The sequence below is a fragment of the Triticum urartu genome, chromosome 4 (assembly GCF_003073215.2).
Source record: "Triticum urartu cultivar G1812 chromosome 4, Tu2.1, whole genome shotgun sequence".
Lineage (NCBI taxonomy): Eukaryota > Viridiplantae > Streptophyta > Magnoliopsida > Poales > Poaceae > Triticum > Triticum urartu.
The window spans coordinates 518,622,493-518,634,206 of NC_053025.1; the positions used below are offsets into that span (position 1 = coordinate 518,622,493).

At 44.1% G+C, this 11,714-nt stretch overlaps 1 protein-coding gene across 1 annotated transcript; it reads left to right on the top strand.

The window, feature by feature from the left end:
* Positions 1–2,204: 2,204 nt before the first annotated feature.
* Positions 2,205–8,983, top strand: LOC125552395 (cytochrome P450 90B2). Its single transcript, XM_048715932.1, has 8 exons — positions 2,205–2,698; positions 2,798–3,131; positions 3,323–3,475; positions 5,432–5,683; positions 5,863–5,955; positions 6,746–6,824; positions 6,938–7,044; positions 8,375–8,983. Exons 1-8 carry the CDS (start codon positions 2,442–2,444, stop codon positions 8,618–8,620), a joined length of 1,521 nt encoding a protein of 506 aa, XP_048571889.1. The 5' UTR covers positions 2,205–2,441; the 3' UTR covers positions 8,621–8,983.
* Positions 8,984–11,714: the final 2,731 nt, after the last annotated feature.

Consider the following 11,714-nt stretch of genomic DNA (forward strand, 5'->3'; position numbering starts at 1 on the left):
ATCCACATTTCAAAATTATTTTATTGGTGAGATCTATAAATTATTGTTAGATTTACCAATCTATTTAAAAAATTGTGGACATATATCCCTTGTTCGTATGCACGTTGAAAGATAATTTGTGCAACTCGGACGCCCTGTTTCTTTACAGGCCAGGTTCAATTACTTATAAGACGTGGGTGGGTTATTTATATCTATCTCTATGAGTGGGGTGTTTCGATGCCCAGGCTCATTTGCACCCGGTTAGAAAAAACTTCATAAAAAATTCAAAAAAATTCTAAATATTTTCTGTGTGGTAGACAATTTGATGCGTGAGGCCTGCTCCAAATTTCAAGTCATTTGAACATCTGAGCAGCTCTCAGCAAAAGAGACAACTCGGGCCAAAACAGTACGTGAACAGTAAACATTTTTACAAACCCCAAATTTGTCTTTTTTTTCTGAGAGCTCCTCAGATATCCAAATGATTTGAAAATCGAAGCGGACCTCACGCATCAAATTGTCTACCGCACAGAAAAATGGATTTTTTTTTTAATTTTTCTAGTATTTGTTTTGATTTTTTCGTCGGCGCGGGTGTAGATGAGCTCAGTGCAGAGATGGATTTTCCTATCTCTATCTCTATCTCTATCTCTATCACTATTTATATCTATATCTATACTAATATAAAAATAGCGAGTTACGGGGATTCAACAATTTATATCTATATCTATACTATATCTATCTCTATCTCTATCTCTATCTCTATCTATTCATATCTATATTTATATCTAATGTAAAAAAGCAAGTCTGAGAGATTGAAGATACCTCATCATTTCAACCGCATCAATCCAATGGTCTCTGCCACTCTAGTGTTTAGTGCTAAACGTATTTAGACCTAATTAATAGCGTAGCCACTATCGGTGCTACTTGATTAACCATGTCTTCCCTAATAACATAGATGTTAAAAACTAATTTTCACTTCCGAGACATGTGGGATATCATATATTACTCGTATAGACATAAATCAATTTCGACTTGAGGTTCAAATATATTTTTGTAATAATTACTAATGTAATCTTTGATAGGAACATCTCACTCAAATTCGGCCCTTATCCTTATTCAACACGAAAATAGGTTTCTTCCTATATGTGTTGTTAGCCAGCATATGAAAGTATTTCGTATTATCATCACTTTGGATGAGAAATTGTGCCTTTCATTTTGATACAATTTAATCTCTCTCATGCAAAAGAGGGGCAATCTGCTTGTTTAATTGACTTTTTCTGTTCAAACTCACGATCAGGTACATGGCTCACATCTGTGATTTTATCAAGATTGTTGATGAGGGAGGACAACCTTAACTTCTTCGGTTTGTACAGACGGACAATGTGGTTAGCCCAACCACGAAGGAATTGTCACATTACGATGTTTGTTCAGCGGGAAGGGTGTTATGTTGACTATGAAGGTGCCTATGGTGATTTCGTCGATCTCAAGATATTGTGTTGGTTCAGTATCTCAGAGGTGCTCATAGCCCTAGGGTGTGTAAGAATGATAATTTTACCCATGCATATGGGTACGCGCGGATACCGTACCCACATGAGCAGGGTATGAGACGATTTTTATATCCATGGGTAGTACCCATACCCTACCCATTAATATATCCATACCCTAGCTGTTTATACTGACACGTGTACCTTACCTGTGGAGTGTGTCATGTGATTGTGAACCTTTGTTACTGAGTTGAGATAATTTTTTTAATCAAATGTTATATCGATGAATGTGAAATTGTGAATAACGTGTGTACTATTTGATCTACCTATTGGGCACCCAATGGGTATGGATGCCCGCCGGGTATGGGTACGGGTAAGTTTCATATCCATGGGTACGGGTATGGGTAGAATATTGTACTCATTGACTACACGGGTATGGTATTGCTCTACCACCTCATACTCTATCAATTGCCATCCTTGAGGGTGTGTGTGGGTGTTCATAAGGATGAGTTATGCAGGCATCTGCATATGTTAAAAAAACACGAGGGCAAAATTAGGACGGAGAGAGTAATGATTATTTGTCTTTCCAAATCCTAGAGAAATATAGTGTAGAGGAAAAGAAAAGAGGTGGCAGTGTCCCCACGCCCTGCGCCGCACCAAAAATTAATATCTGGCTAAAGAATCCCCACAACCACCTCCTCCCTCCCTGTCACACACCTCAAAAACTTATATAAGAGCACCACAACAGAGAGAGGGGAGGTCGCGAAGTGGGCACCTTCCTAGCAAGATTTTCTTTGCACAAAGCTTGCAGAGAGAGAAATCTTTAGAGCTTAAAGCCACTCTTTAATCCAGCCCCGGTTTTATTTTCTCTCTCTCTCTCCAACCCATCATCTCTCGCACACACGCCAACGCGGCGAGCGAGTGATCGAGAAGGGAATTAAATTCCAGGACACCGCGGGCTCTCAATCGGATCGGTAGCTCATGGCCGCCATCATGGCCTCCATAACCAGCGAGCTCCTTTTCTTCCTCCCCTTCATCCTCCTGGCCCTGCTCACCTTCTACACCAGCGCCGTGGCTAAATGCCATGGCCTCCACCGGTGGAGCGGCCGGACCAAGAAGAGGCGGCCGAACCTGCCGCCCGGCGCCGTCGGCTGGCCCTTCATCGGCGAGACCTTCGGGTACCTCCGCGCCCACCCGGCCACCTCCATCGGCCAGTTCATGGACCAGCACATCGCACGGTCGGTACATACACACACATGCATACATACATCAGTACAGGCATGCGAGCAGGCGTGGACGATCGATCGGGCATTCGGGCTGACGTCGCATGGATGCAGGTACGGCAAGATATACCGGTCGAGCCTGTTCGGGGACCGGACGGTGGTGTCGGCGGACGCGGGGCTGAACCGGTACATCCTGCAGAACGAGGGGCGGCTGTTCGAGTGCAGCTACCCGCGGAGCATCGGCGGCATCCTTGGCAAATGGTCCATGCTGGTGCTCGTCGGCGACCCCCACCGCGAGATGCGCTCCATCTCCCTCAACTTCCTCAGCTCCGTCCGCCTCCGCGCCGTGCTCCTCCCGGAGGTGGAGCGCCACACCCTCCTCGTCCTCCGCGACTGGCTGCCTTCCTCCTCCTCCGCCGTCTTCTCCGCCCAGCACGAAGCCAAGAAGGTAAACCACCAACTGTCCGATTAACCGCGCGCCATGCACAGCGCCTGCATAGCACACACCTACACGCCGCGCACGCACCCGCGGCAGCGGGGTGATGGTGGCGGCGTGGTCCATGCAAGCAAGCAAGCGAGATCGTACCCCCGCCCGGCTGCTAATTAACGATGGATGGATGCGTTCGTTGGTGCGTGCAGTTCACGTTTAACCTGATGGCGAAGAACATCATGAGCATGGACCCCGGCGAGGAGGAGACGGAGCGGCTGAGGCTCGAGTACATCACGTTCATGAAGGGGGTGGTGTCCGCGCCCCTCAACTTCCCCGGCACGGCCTACTGGAAGGCCCTCAAGGTGAGTCGATCACTACTCCTTCCTTCCTACACAAACACAACAGCAACACTCAGCAGTCAACACGCCGCTAGTACCGCTAGCAACCTGTCCCTCTCTCTGCGCGCACGCTTGGGTGTCTCGTCTAGTACCGAAAAATAAGTTCGAGATTATGAAAGAAACCTCCTTTGTCTTGTAGCTTTTGTTTTCTGGTCAGTTGTCCTCTCACGGGAAGCATATGTTTTTTTTATCTTCCTTATAGTACAACCAAAGGGAAGCATATGTTTTGACATTGTTACTGTACTATGCAATTTCATTTCATATCGTCGTCGTGTATACATGGCCCATGCACCGATGTTGCATATGCAGAGAGCCATCAGAAGAAGGGACGCATTAATATACTACTACTTACATGGCAGCATGTAGCTAGCTAGTAGGGGTGTGGGTTCGGAATAGTGGATGGTCCAAAGGATCGGTGCACACGTACGACTGCATCAGGTCCAATCAGACACCACTGGATCCGTATCATCGATGCTTATTTTCTTTCTGCTAAAGCCACTTCCACTGCCACCCTTCTATCTATATATAGAATGAATTTGCACCGGTGTTTGCACAAAATTAGTTTCTCGTCACTGCATGTATGGGCACCTAAAAGAAAGAAACACTTTTTTCATTCTAATAGTAGGTATAATAAAAGAAGGAACTCTTGAGAGAATAGTGAAAAGCTAGGTTTCCTTTTACAAACGTTGGTTGAAAGGTGTGTGTCCATCTAGGTCAAGCCAGTTGGTGCATGGTTGGGATCGTTTTTAGCTAGCTAGGGGCTAGGGTTAATCAGCCAGTCGATCTACTTAATTATGCATGGCAAGAAAATCATATATAGTTGATACCACTGCATAGTGCTACTAGTAGTAGTGAACATGTAGCTAGAAAACCATTCATGCAAAGGACATGGCGCCGGTGCTACCTGTGATTAGATCGATCAACTCTTGTTTCTTTTTCCCGGCGTCCTGCTTTGCCCGGCCTCGGAGGTACTACTGATCATCACTCATGGGCGCATAAAATGTTGCCCGCTTTTTACTGCTTGTGAGGTCACACTCAAATGATCTTTATTGATTGCTCCCAGATGCAGCATGCAGCATGCATGCATGCATGCTCTCACACTCTTTCTCTCCCCTACACACGGCCCGTGCTCAACAGCACACAATTGCAACTTGGAGTTTTGACCTCTTAGAAAAAGTTCAGTGACCAACCTCCATAATTTGGCATGATTATATGTTGGGGGAATCATCATTTATCATGATTCAACCGCTGACCAACTCTTTACCACACTGGAACCACATTTATGTCGCCAGGCACGCTATTAGCAACCCTCTTAATTTTGTTTTAATTAAGCACCCCTTGTTAGCTGAGATCAATCCTTTATATACAGTATACCTAGATTGATGTAGAGGGAAATTTTGTCAAGCAAATGGTTGGTGTCATCAATGTTGGCATATACATGCTTGATTTATGAAATGTGTAAAGCGATTTTGCATTGTATAGTCGTGCTTAGGAAGTTCTTCCCGTTGCCTATTCGCCAACCTACAAACGTTCCTAAACATAAAAGTGAAAAAAAAATACAGATTGAGAAGAAAAAGAAAAACCAAAAGAGCAAGCCCTTTTTTTGTTTAATTATCACTTTTTAATTGTCAGAGCGCCAAAAAGGGAGAAGGACAATAATTTGTAGGCTGGAGAAGTATCCTGTTTTATTTGACGGCAGCTATGTTGAAAAGATATGAATTGCTCCAAAACAGAAAGCTATCACAAGGCACGATCTTAGGCCAGTAGGCGGTTAGGCAACATCTTAACGACAGTGACATGTCCAATTTTCTCCTAGCAAGTCCCAACAAAATTACCGCATATGACTTTGCGCTATAACTTTATTTTGTTCTATCGTGAAAAACATCATATAATTCTTATTTACCATGTGTTTGCGTGCAGTCGCGAGCCACCATACTTGGAGTAATAGAGAGGAAAATGGAGGAGAGGCTTGAGAAAATGAACAAGGAGGCCTCGAGCATGGAAGAAGATGATCTTCTCGGGTGGGCGATGAAGCAATCCAATCTTTCGAAAGAACAAATATTGGACCTCTTGCTGAGCCTGCTCTTTGCCGGGCATGAGACATCGTCAATGGCGCTTGCCCTCGCCATCTTCTTCCTCGAAGGTTGCCCTAAAGCCGTCGAAGAACTGCGGGTACGTACAAATTCAGTCTACTATTACACCAACTCAAACTGATCTCTGCTAAACCGGACATAGCTATCTTTCGGAAGAAAACACACACACACACACACACTCATTTCAGTACATACATGGATGGTGAAATGCACCAGAAATATCATGGAAATATTGACAGTGAATCCGTGGCCGTGCAGGAGGAGCATCTTGAGATTGCTAGGAGACAGAAGCTGAGAGGGGAGTGCAAGCTGAGCTGGGAAGACTACAAAGAGATGGTTTTCACGCAATGCGTAAGGCCCCTTTGATTTGTCCGTTCCCGTTTCCTCCCTCGTAATATCAGTGCAAGATATGTGCGCGTGACCTGGCCTTTTGTTGGCTACTTCCAGCTGCTAGTAGCACAAGGCTCCTCGTCTAGGTGCGTAGCGCAATAGGAACTTCCCAAAATGCCATGCAAGAGCGGGATCGAGAGGCTCCGTCGTCGACGCAAGTTGGCCAGCCACTCGTTTGGACCGTATGGTGTCCGCTTGCTCTTCTGTCTAGCTAGCAGCCGATGGCTTTTGTTTTGGAGGTTTGCCGATGCAGTGCGTGGCCAATGGATGGATGGTTTTGCATTCTTGCCAGGATCCAAAATGGTCTGAGAAGTACGTGTTGTTGGGCGTATATGCCAGCGTCCATCAAGAAGCCAAGAAGGTATCTTTGTCGTGTGCCCTGGTATCCAGACGGCACGAGCAGAACACGTCAAACATACACCATCTAGTCTGGTAAAAAAATCAGTGATTTGGGCTAAACTAACCGGGGTCGGGACAATGGCTTCTTTGCCATGGGGAAATATCGCTGTCCATACACAGTTTGATGCCAAGGCAGGTCATCCGATCCCCTGAAAAGTTGGGGAGCACATGCCCTCCTTGGTACAGTAGTAGTATAGTATCGTGGGTGTTGTGCTACTGTGTGGAACTATACACTGTGTCATTGTACACCGAAATAGCATCTTCTGATCCTACATTCCAACTGCCGAACTCTCTTGTTTGGGAGTACAGAAGTGACAAATGTTGGACTCATTATTTGCGTCTTTTGTTGCAGGTTATAAACGAGACCTTGCGGCTAGGCAACGTGGTCAGGTTCCTGCACCGGAAGGTCATTCGAGATGTGCACTACAATGGTTGGTGGCTTAACTCTCTCTTCATGTGTGCATTTCTTTGACAGTACTTACTACCGAACTTCTTCTTCCTATGGAGTTGCTGAATGTTTGCATGTGCATCGACTGACTGACAGGGTATGACATTCCGAGCGGGTGGAAAATTCTGCCGGTGTTAGCGGCGGTGCATCTCGACTCGTCGCTCTACGAGGACCCCAGCAGCTTCAACCCTTGGAGATGGCAGGTCGGTGCCTGAACGATGCTTGCAATTTCATTTCTATTCACACAAAATCAACCAGAACCATGATTGATATCTCGTGAAAATCGATCCATGTTTAAAAGAAGAGTGAATTCCATTTTTTACCTTGTAGTTGTACATTTGTGACACATATTACCCTATTTAGCGAAACTTTTATCGAAATGTCAGATTTTGAAGACTTTTAACACGGTTTTACCCCAGTTTTACATTTTGTTTGTTTATGGTCGATAGGATCGGCATGTTGCGTCATTGATTCGTAAAAAAAACTGTAAGGATCGGAGGGCATCATTGGCGATCTTGTCCAAGCTTCTCTTGTCTATCTGTTCCACTCCTTGTGGCCGTCCACATGTTTTTGGATACAGGGCGTCACCTCACACCTTACCTAATGGACACGCATCAAAAAACAAGGGTCCAAAGATTTCAAAAGGGGTATTCTAGACGAATTTTCACTCGAAGGGGTAATTAGTGTCACAAATGTATAAATATGGGGTAAAAAGTGGAATTCACTCTTAAAAGAAGAAGAAAAATATGTCTAGCAGTTGCTGGTATTCAGTCAATCATAGGCCTTGATGACGTTTTGCACAGTGAAACTTAATTCAGGGGCAAAGAATGCGCACGATCGGGCTAATAAATGTGTTCCTAATCGGAGTACAGTGGTGCATAGACTAGCTGGAGCAGATTGTGGAAATGCACGACTTTTCAGCTCCACTCGACGATAACAACACGCACGCACGGACGGGCCTGACATGAAAGGGAATGTTGAGCTCGCATGCGCACGTGTGCTCCTGATGTGGTCCGGCCGATCAAAAGAGACGTGTTTGCTCCCTCTCGCTCTGTCTTCCTCTCGCCCGGTCAAAGGAGCCCCCATTGTCCGTGCTCTCGTGCGTGTCATGGGGGTTCACCGGGTCGCCACCATCTACTAGTGTAGCTAGGCATAAACTTACGCTAGCTATGCTATGCAGCCAGCAGCTTGGACTCTACTGTGTGCGCATGGTCCAAGCGGAAGAGAATCCAATCAGTGGGCGATTGGAACGGGTCGGGGACCCGTCCATCTCCGTGCACATCCCATCCTTATCCGTCACGTACAAAACGACGCCATTAATCACGACTCTAATGCCCGTGGGGAATATGTGGTCGTGGCAACAGCACCACCACCACTTCGATCACCATGACGAAGACAAATGCATTCAGTCAGGTTCAGAGGGGTTGACGATGTATAGCTGCATGCATCCACTGATGTAGAGGCCGGGGGTAATCCTTCTTTTGTAAAAGAAAAAGGTGTTGATGATGTGTGTTTGCTGTTTGTTTGTTGCAGGGCAACGCCTCTGGGGTGGCGCAGAACAGCAACTTCATGCCCTACGGCGGCGGCACGAGGCTCTGCGCCGGGTCGGAGCTCGCCAAGCTCGAGATGGCCATCTTCCTGCACCACCTGGTGCTCAACTTCCGGTGGGAGCTCGCCGAGCCGGACCAGGCGTTCGTCTACCCGTTCGTCGACTTCCCCAAGGGGCTGCCCATCAGGGTCCATAGGATTGCGCAGGAGGAGGAAGGAGAAGGGGAGTAAAGCGTTTTGACCGTGGACATATATGGTCGGTGCTTCAGTCTAGCGTCTAGGGGAGAGTATACAGAGGAAATGTACACATGTCCGTCCTTGTTTTCTTTCCCTTTGGGGCTTGTGTTATGTAGATGGGATAAACAAAGTTGCTAGGGTGTTACCATAAGAGGAAATGTTGGTAGGCTCAGCAGTAGAGTTGTAATAAGGCCGGCCCACAGCCCACTAGTAAGTGATTCCAAAGAGTAGGCCTAGCGGTCTTGCTATCTTGCCTCGTTCCTCCAGCCAATTCGTATTTGATCCTAAAGAAAAAGGCAATTCATATTTTCCCCTAAAAAAAGCAATTCATATTTGGCGCTTCAGGCGCCACTTATAGGCATCTTTGCAAATGACGCATACCATCCTAGCACACACATGCCTAGGAATTGGGCCGTCCTGTTTAATTTATTTTCTTTTGCACTGCATACTTATTGCGCGCGCATTGATGGAACCACTGCCACATAAAATGTTGTGACAGTCCTGGTCACTCTTTGGCGATTTGGTATGCTGGAAGGCCATTCATGAACAAAATTTCCAAAGTTCTCATGCAACACCAGTTTATCACACGTTACTTAACTGAATTTGAAGCTTCTCATACGAAACAACAGAACCGGCGACCGACAGCTATGCGGTAGGGACCTGGGGGTTTGACTCTTCCGCCCCTAGCTTTGCTAAGTTGAACGTTAATGGGGCATTTCCCAGATTGCACAAATTCAGGTTCTTTTGGTGCGGTTTGCAGGGGCTCTAATGGATTATATATGGGGTCTTCGACCATCAACTGTCATGATGTTTTAGATCCAGCAACTCTCGAAGCTTTAGCCTGATGTAAGGCACTAGCTCTAGCGAAGGATTTGTGTCTCTGTAATATTCTGATTGCATCAGATTGCAAAGAAGTTATACAAGATATCAAATCTGTTTCTCGTGCCAAGCATGCAAGTATAATCATAGAGATCATCATCATTGCCCTTGAGTTCTAGTCCTGCTCTTCCATCTTCGAAAGACGGGAGTCCAATATCGAGGCCTATAGTCTTGCTAAATTCGCTGTAAACCTTTCTGTAGGTCAACATACAAGGGTCAGCCCCAGATACTCGTTGTATGACTATGAACTCTATTGTTAATCAATATAAAGTGAAGCATGTTTAGCATAAAAAAAATGATTGTGTGTGCAGTTTTCGGGTGCCACACGTGTATTACGATTTTGGAAGCTTTTAGATGCTTCTCAAACTAGTTTTCTTCCAGTGTTTTGCCTTCTTTCTGGTTTTCTTCTTTTACTTTTTCATGTATTTTTTCTTGTAAAATTCAAATACATTTTTTTTACAAATTTGTGTTTTTTAGATTGATGAGATTTTTTCAAACTCACAACCTTTTCAAATCCACAAAAAAATTGATATCGATGAACTGTTTTGAAATTGGTGATTTTTAAATAAATTTTGTGAAAAAATTCAAATTCATGATATTTTTAAAATCATGGATTTTTTTCCAATGCGAAAACTTTTTCCAAATTCGTTAACTTTTTTTTACAGATTTTGTTAATTTACCGAACAAATACATTTTTTAAACTCATGATTTTTTTTCAAAATTCGTTAAATTATTTTGTACTCGCAATTCTTTTACATATATAATATGTTCCAATCTTTTGAAAAGTCAATGGCCAATGGTTCAAATGGTGAGTGGTCTAGGTCAAAATGACGACCGAGTGAAACAACAACCATCGAGCGAGCTGAGCGATCGAGCAGTTGCTCGTGCTTGATGGGCCGGCCCAACAGACTATGGGCGTGGGCACCGGCTGGACAAGTTGCGCATAAGGCATTGTATAGGCAAAATCAGTAGTTTAGGAGCACTCTTTGCAAAGGTCACCCCCACCTCTCCATGTTGCGACAAGTGTCGCATTGCATGTGCATTACTTGTCGCAACCTACGAGTTTTCCCTTTTTCGTAGATTCATTTATTTAAAATATTTTATATTTCAAACCGTGCATCCAAATCTCGAACCCTTTTCACCGTTGGATTCCTCACGTCGAGATCTTTAAAGCTAGATCCCATGTTGATAGGTTTCAACGAACCTTTTTCACGAAAAAAACCAGACGAAAAAACCAAACCTTTCTAGTTGTGGCAAACATACAAGTACAATCAGAGAGATCATCATCACTGCCACTAAGTTCTAGTCCCGCTCTTTCATCTTCGAAGGACGGGAGTCCAATGTCGAGGCATATAGCCTCCCTAAATTCGATATGAACCTTTCTATGGGTTGACATACGTGGCATGGTTATCCCCCTCATATTCATTGTATTACTATGAACTCTTGTTATTAATCAATAAAGTGGAGCGTATCTAGCCTCAGAGAAAAATTTATTGCGCTCGAAATTTTCACGTGTCACACCTGTATTACGTCTTTGGAAGATTCTAGATGCTTTTCAAACTATTTTTATTCTGTTTTTGGTTTCTTTTCATTTTCCCCTTTTTATTTCCATTTTATTTTACTTTTTTATTTTTTTATTTTTTTTCCTTTTTTCATTCATGACATTTTTTGTCAAATTCGTGATTTTTCATTGATGGATTTTTTTCGTGAACATTTTTTCAAATTCATGAACTTTTCCAAATCCGCGGCCATTTTTTAAATTTGTGGATTTTTTAAAGTTCATGATTTTAAAAAATCATTGGCTTGATCTAATGCATGATTTTTTTTCAAATTTCACAAAACATTTTATCAAACCGATGAAGTTTTTCCAAATTTATGAACTTTTTTCTAATGCATATTTTTTTCAAATTTGTGAACTTATTTTGTATTCGTGAAAAATTTCAAATTTAATTTTTTTTGAAAAGTCAATGGTCAATGGGTCAAAGAGTCAGTGTCAAGGTCAAAGGGATGACCGAGCAAAATAACAACCATCAAGTAGTTGCTCGTGCTTGATGAGCCGTCACAATAAACGAGGCGCGTGAAGAAGTTCGCACACGTAAACAAATTTGTCCAATGAATATTCATTGCCAAAATAATCCTATAGATAGGACATGGTGTCATAAGGAGCGAGTTGGAGCCCTCAAGCAGGACATGGCGAGGCCGGAGCACT

Coding starts and splice junctions, on each gene's coding strand:
- LOC125552395 (XM_048715932.1), top strand. CDS start 2,442: ATGGCCGCCATCATGGCCTCCATAACCAGCGAGCTCCTTTTCTTCCTC. Junction 6,825..6,937: donor TCGAGATGTGCACTACAATG/GTTGGTGGCTTA, acceptor ACTGACTGACAG/GGTATGACATTCCGAGCGGG. Junction 7,045..8,374: donor TCAACCCTTGGAGATGGCAG/GTCGGTGCCTGA, acceptor TGTTTGTTGCAG/GGCAACGCCTCTGGGGTGGC.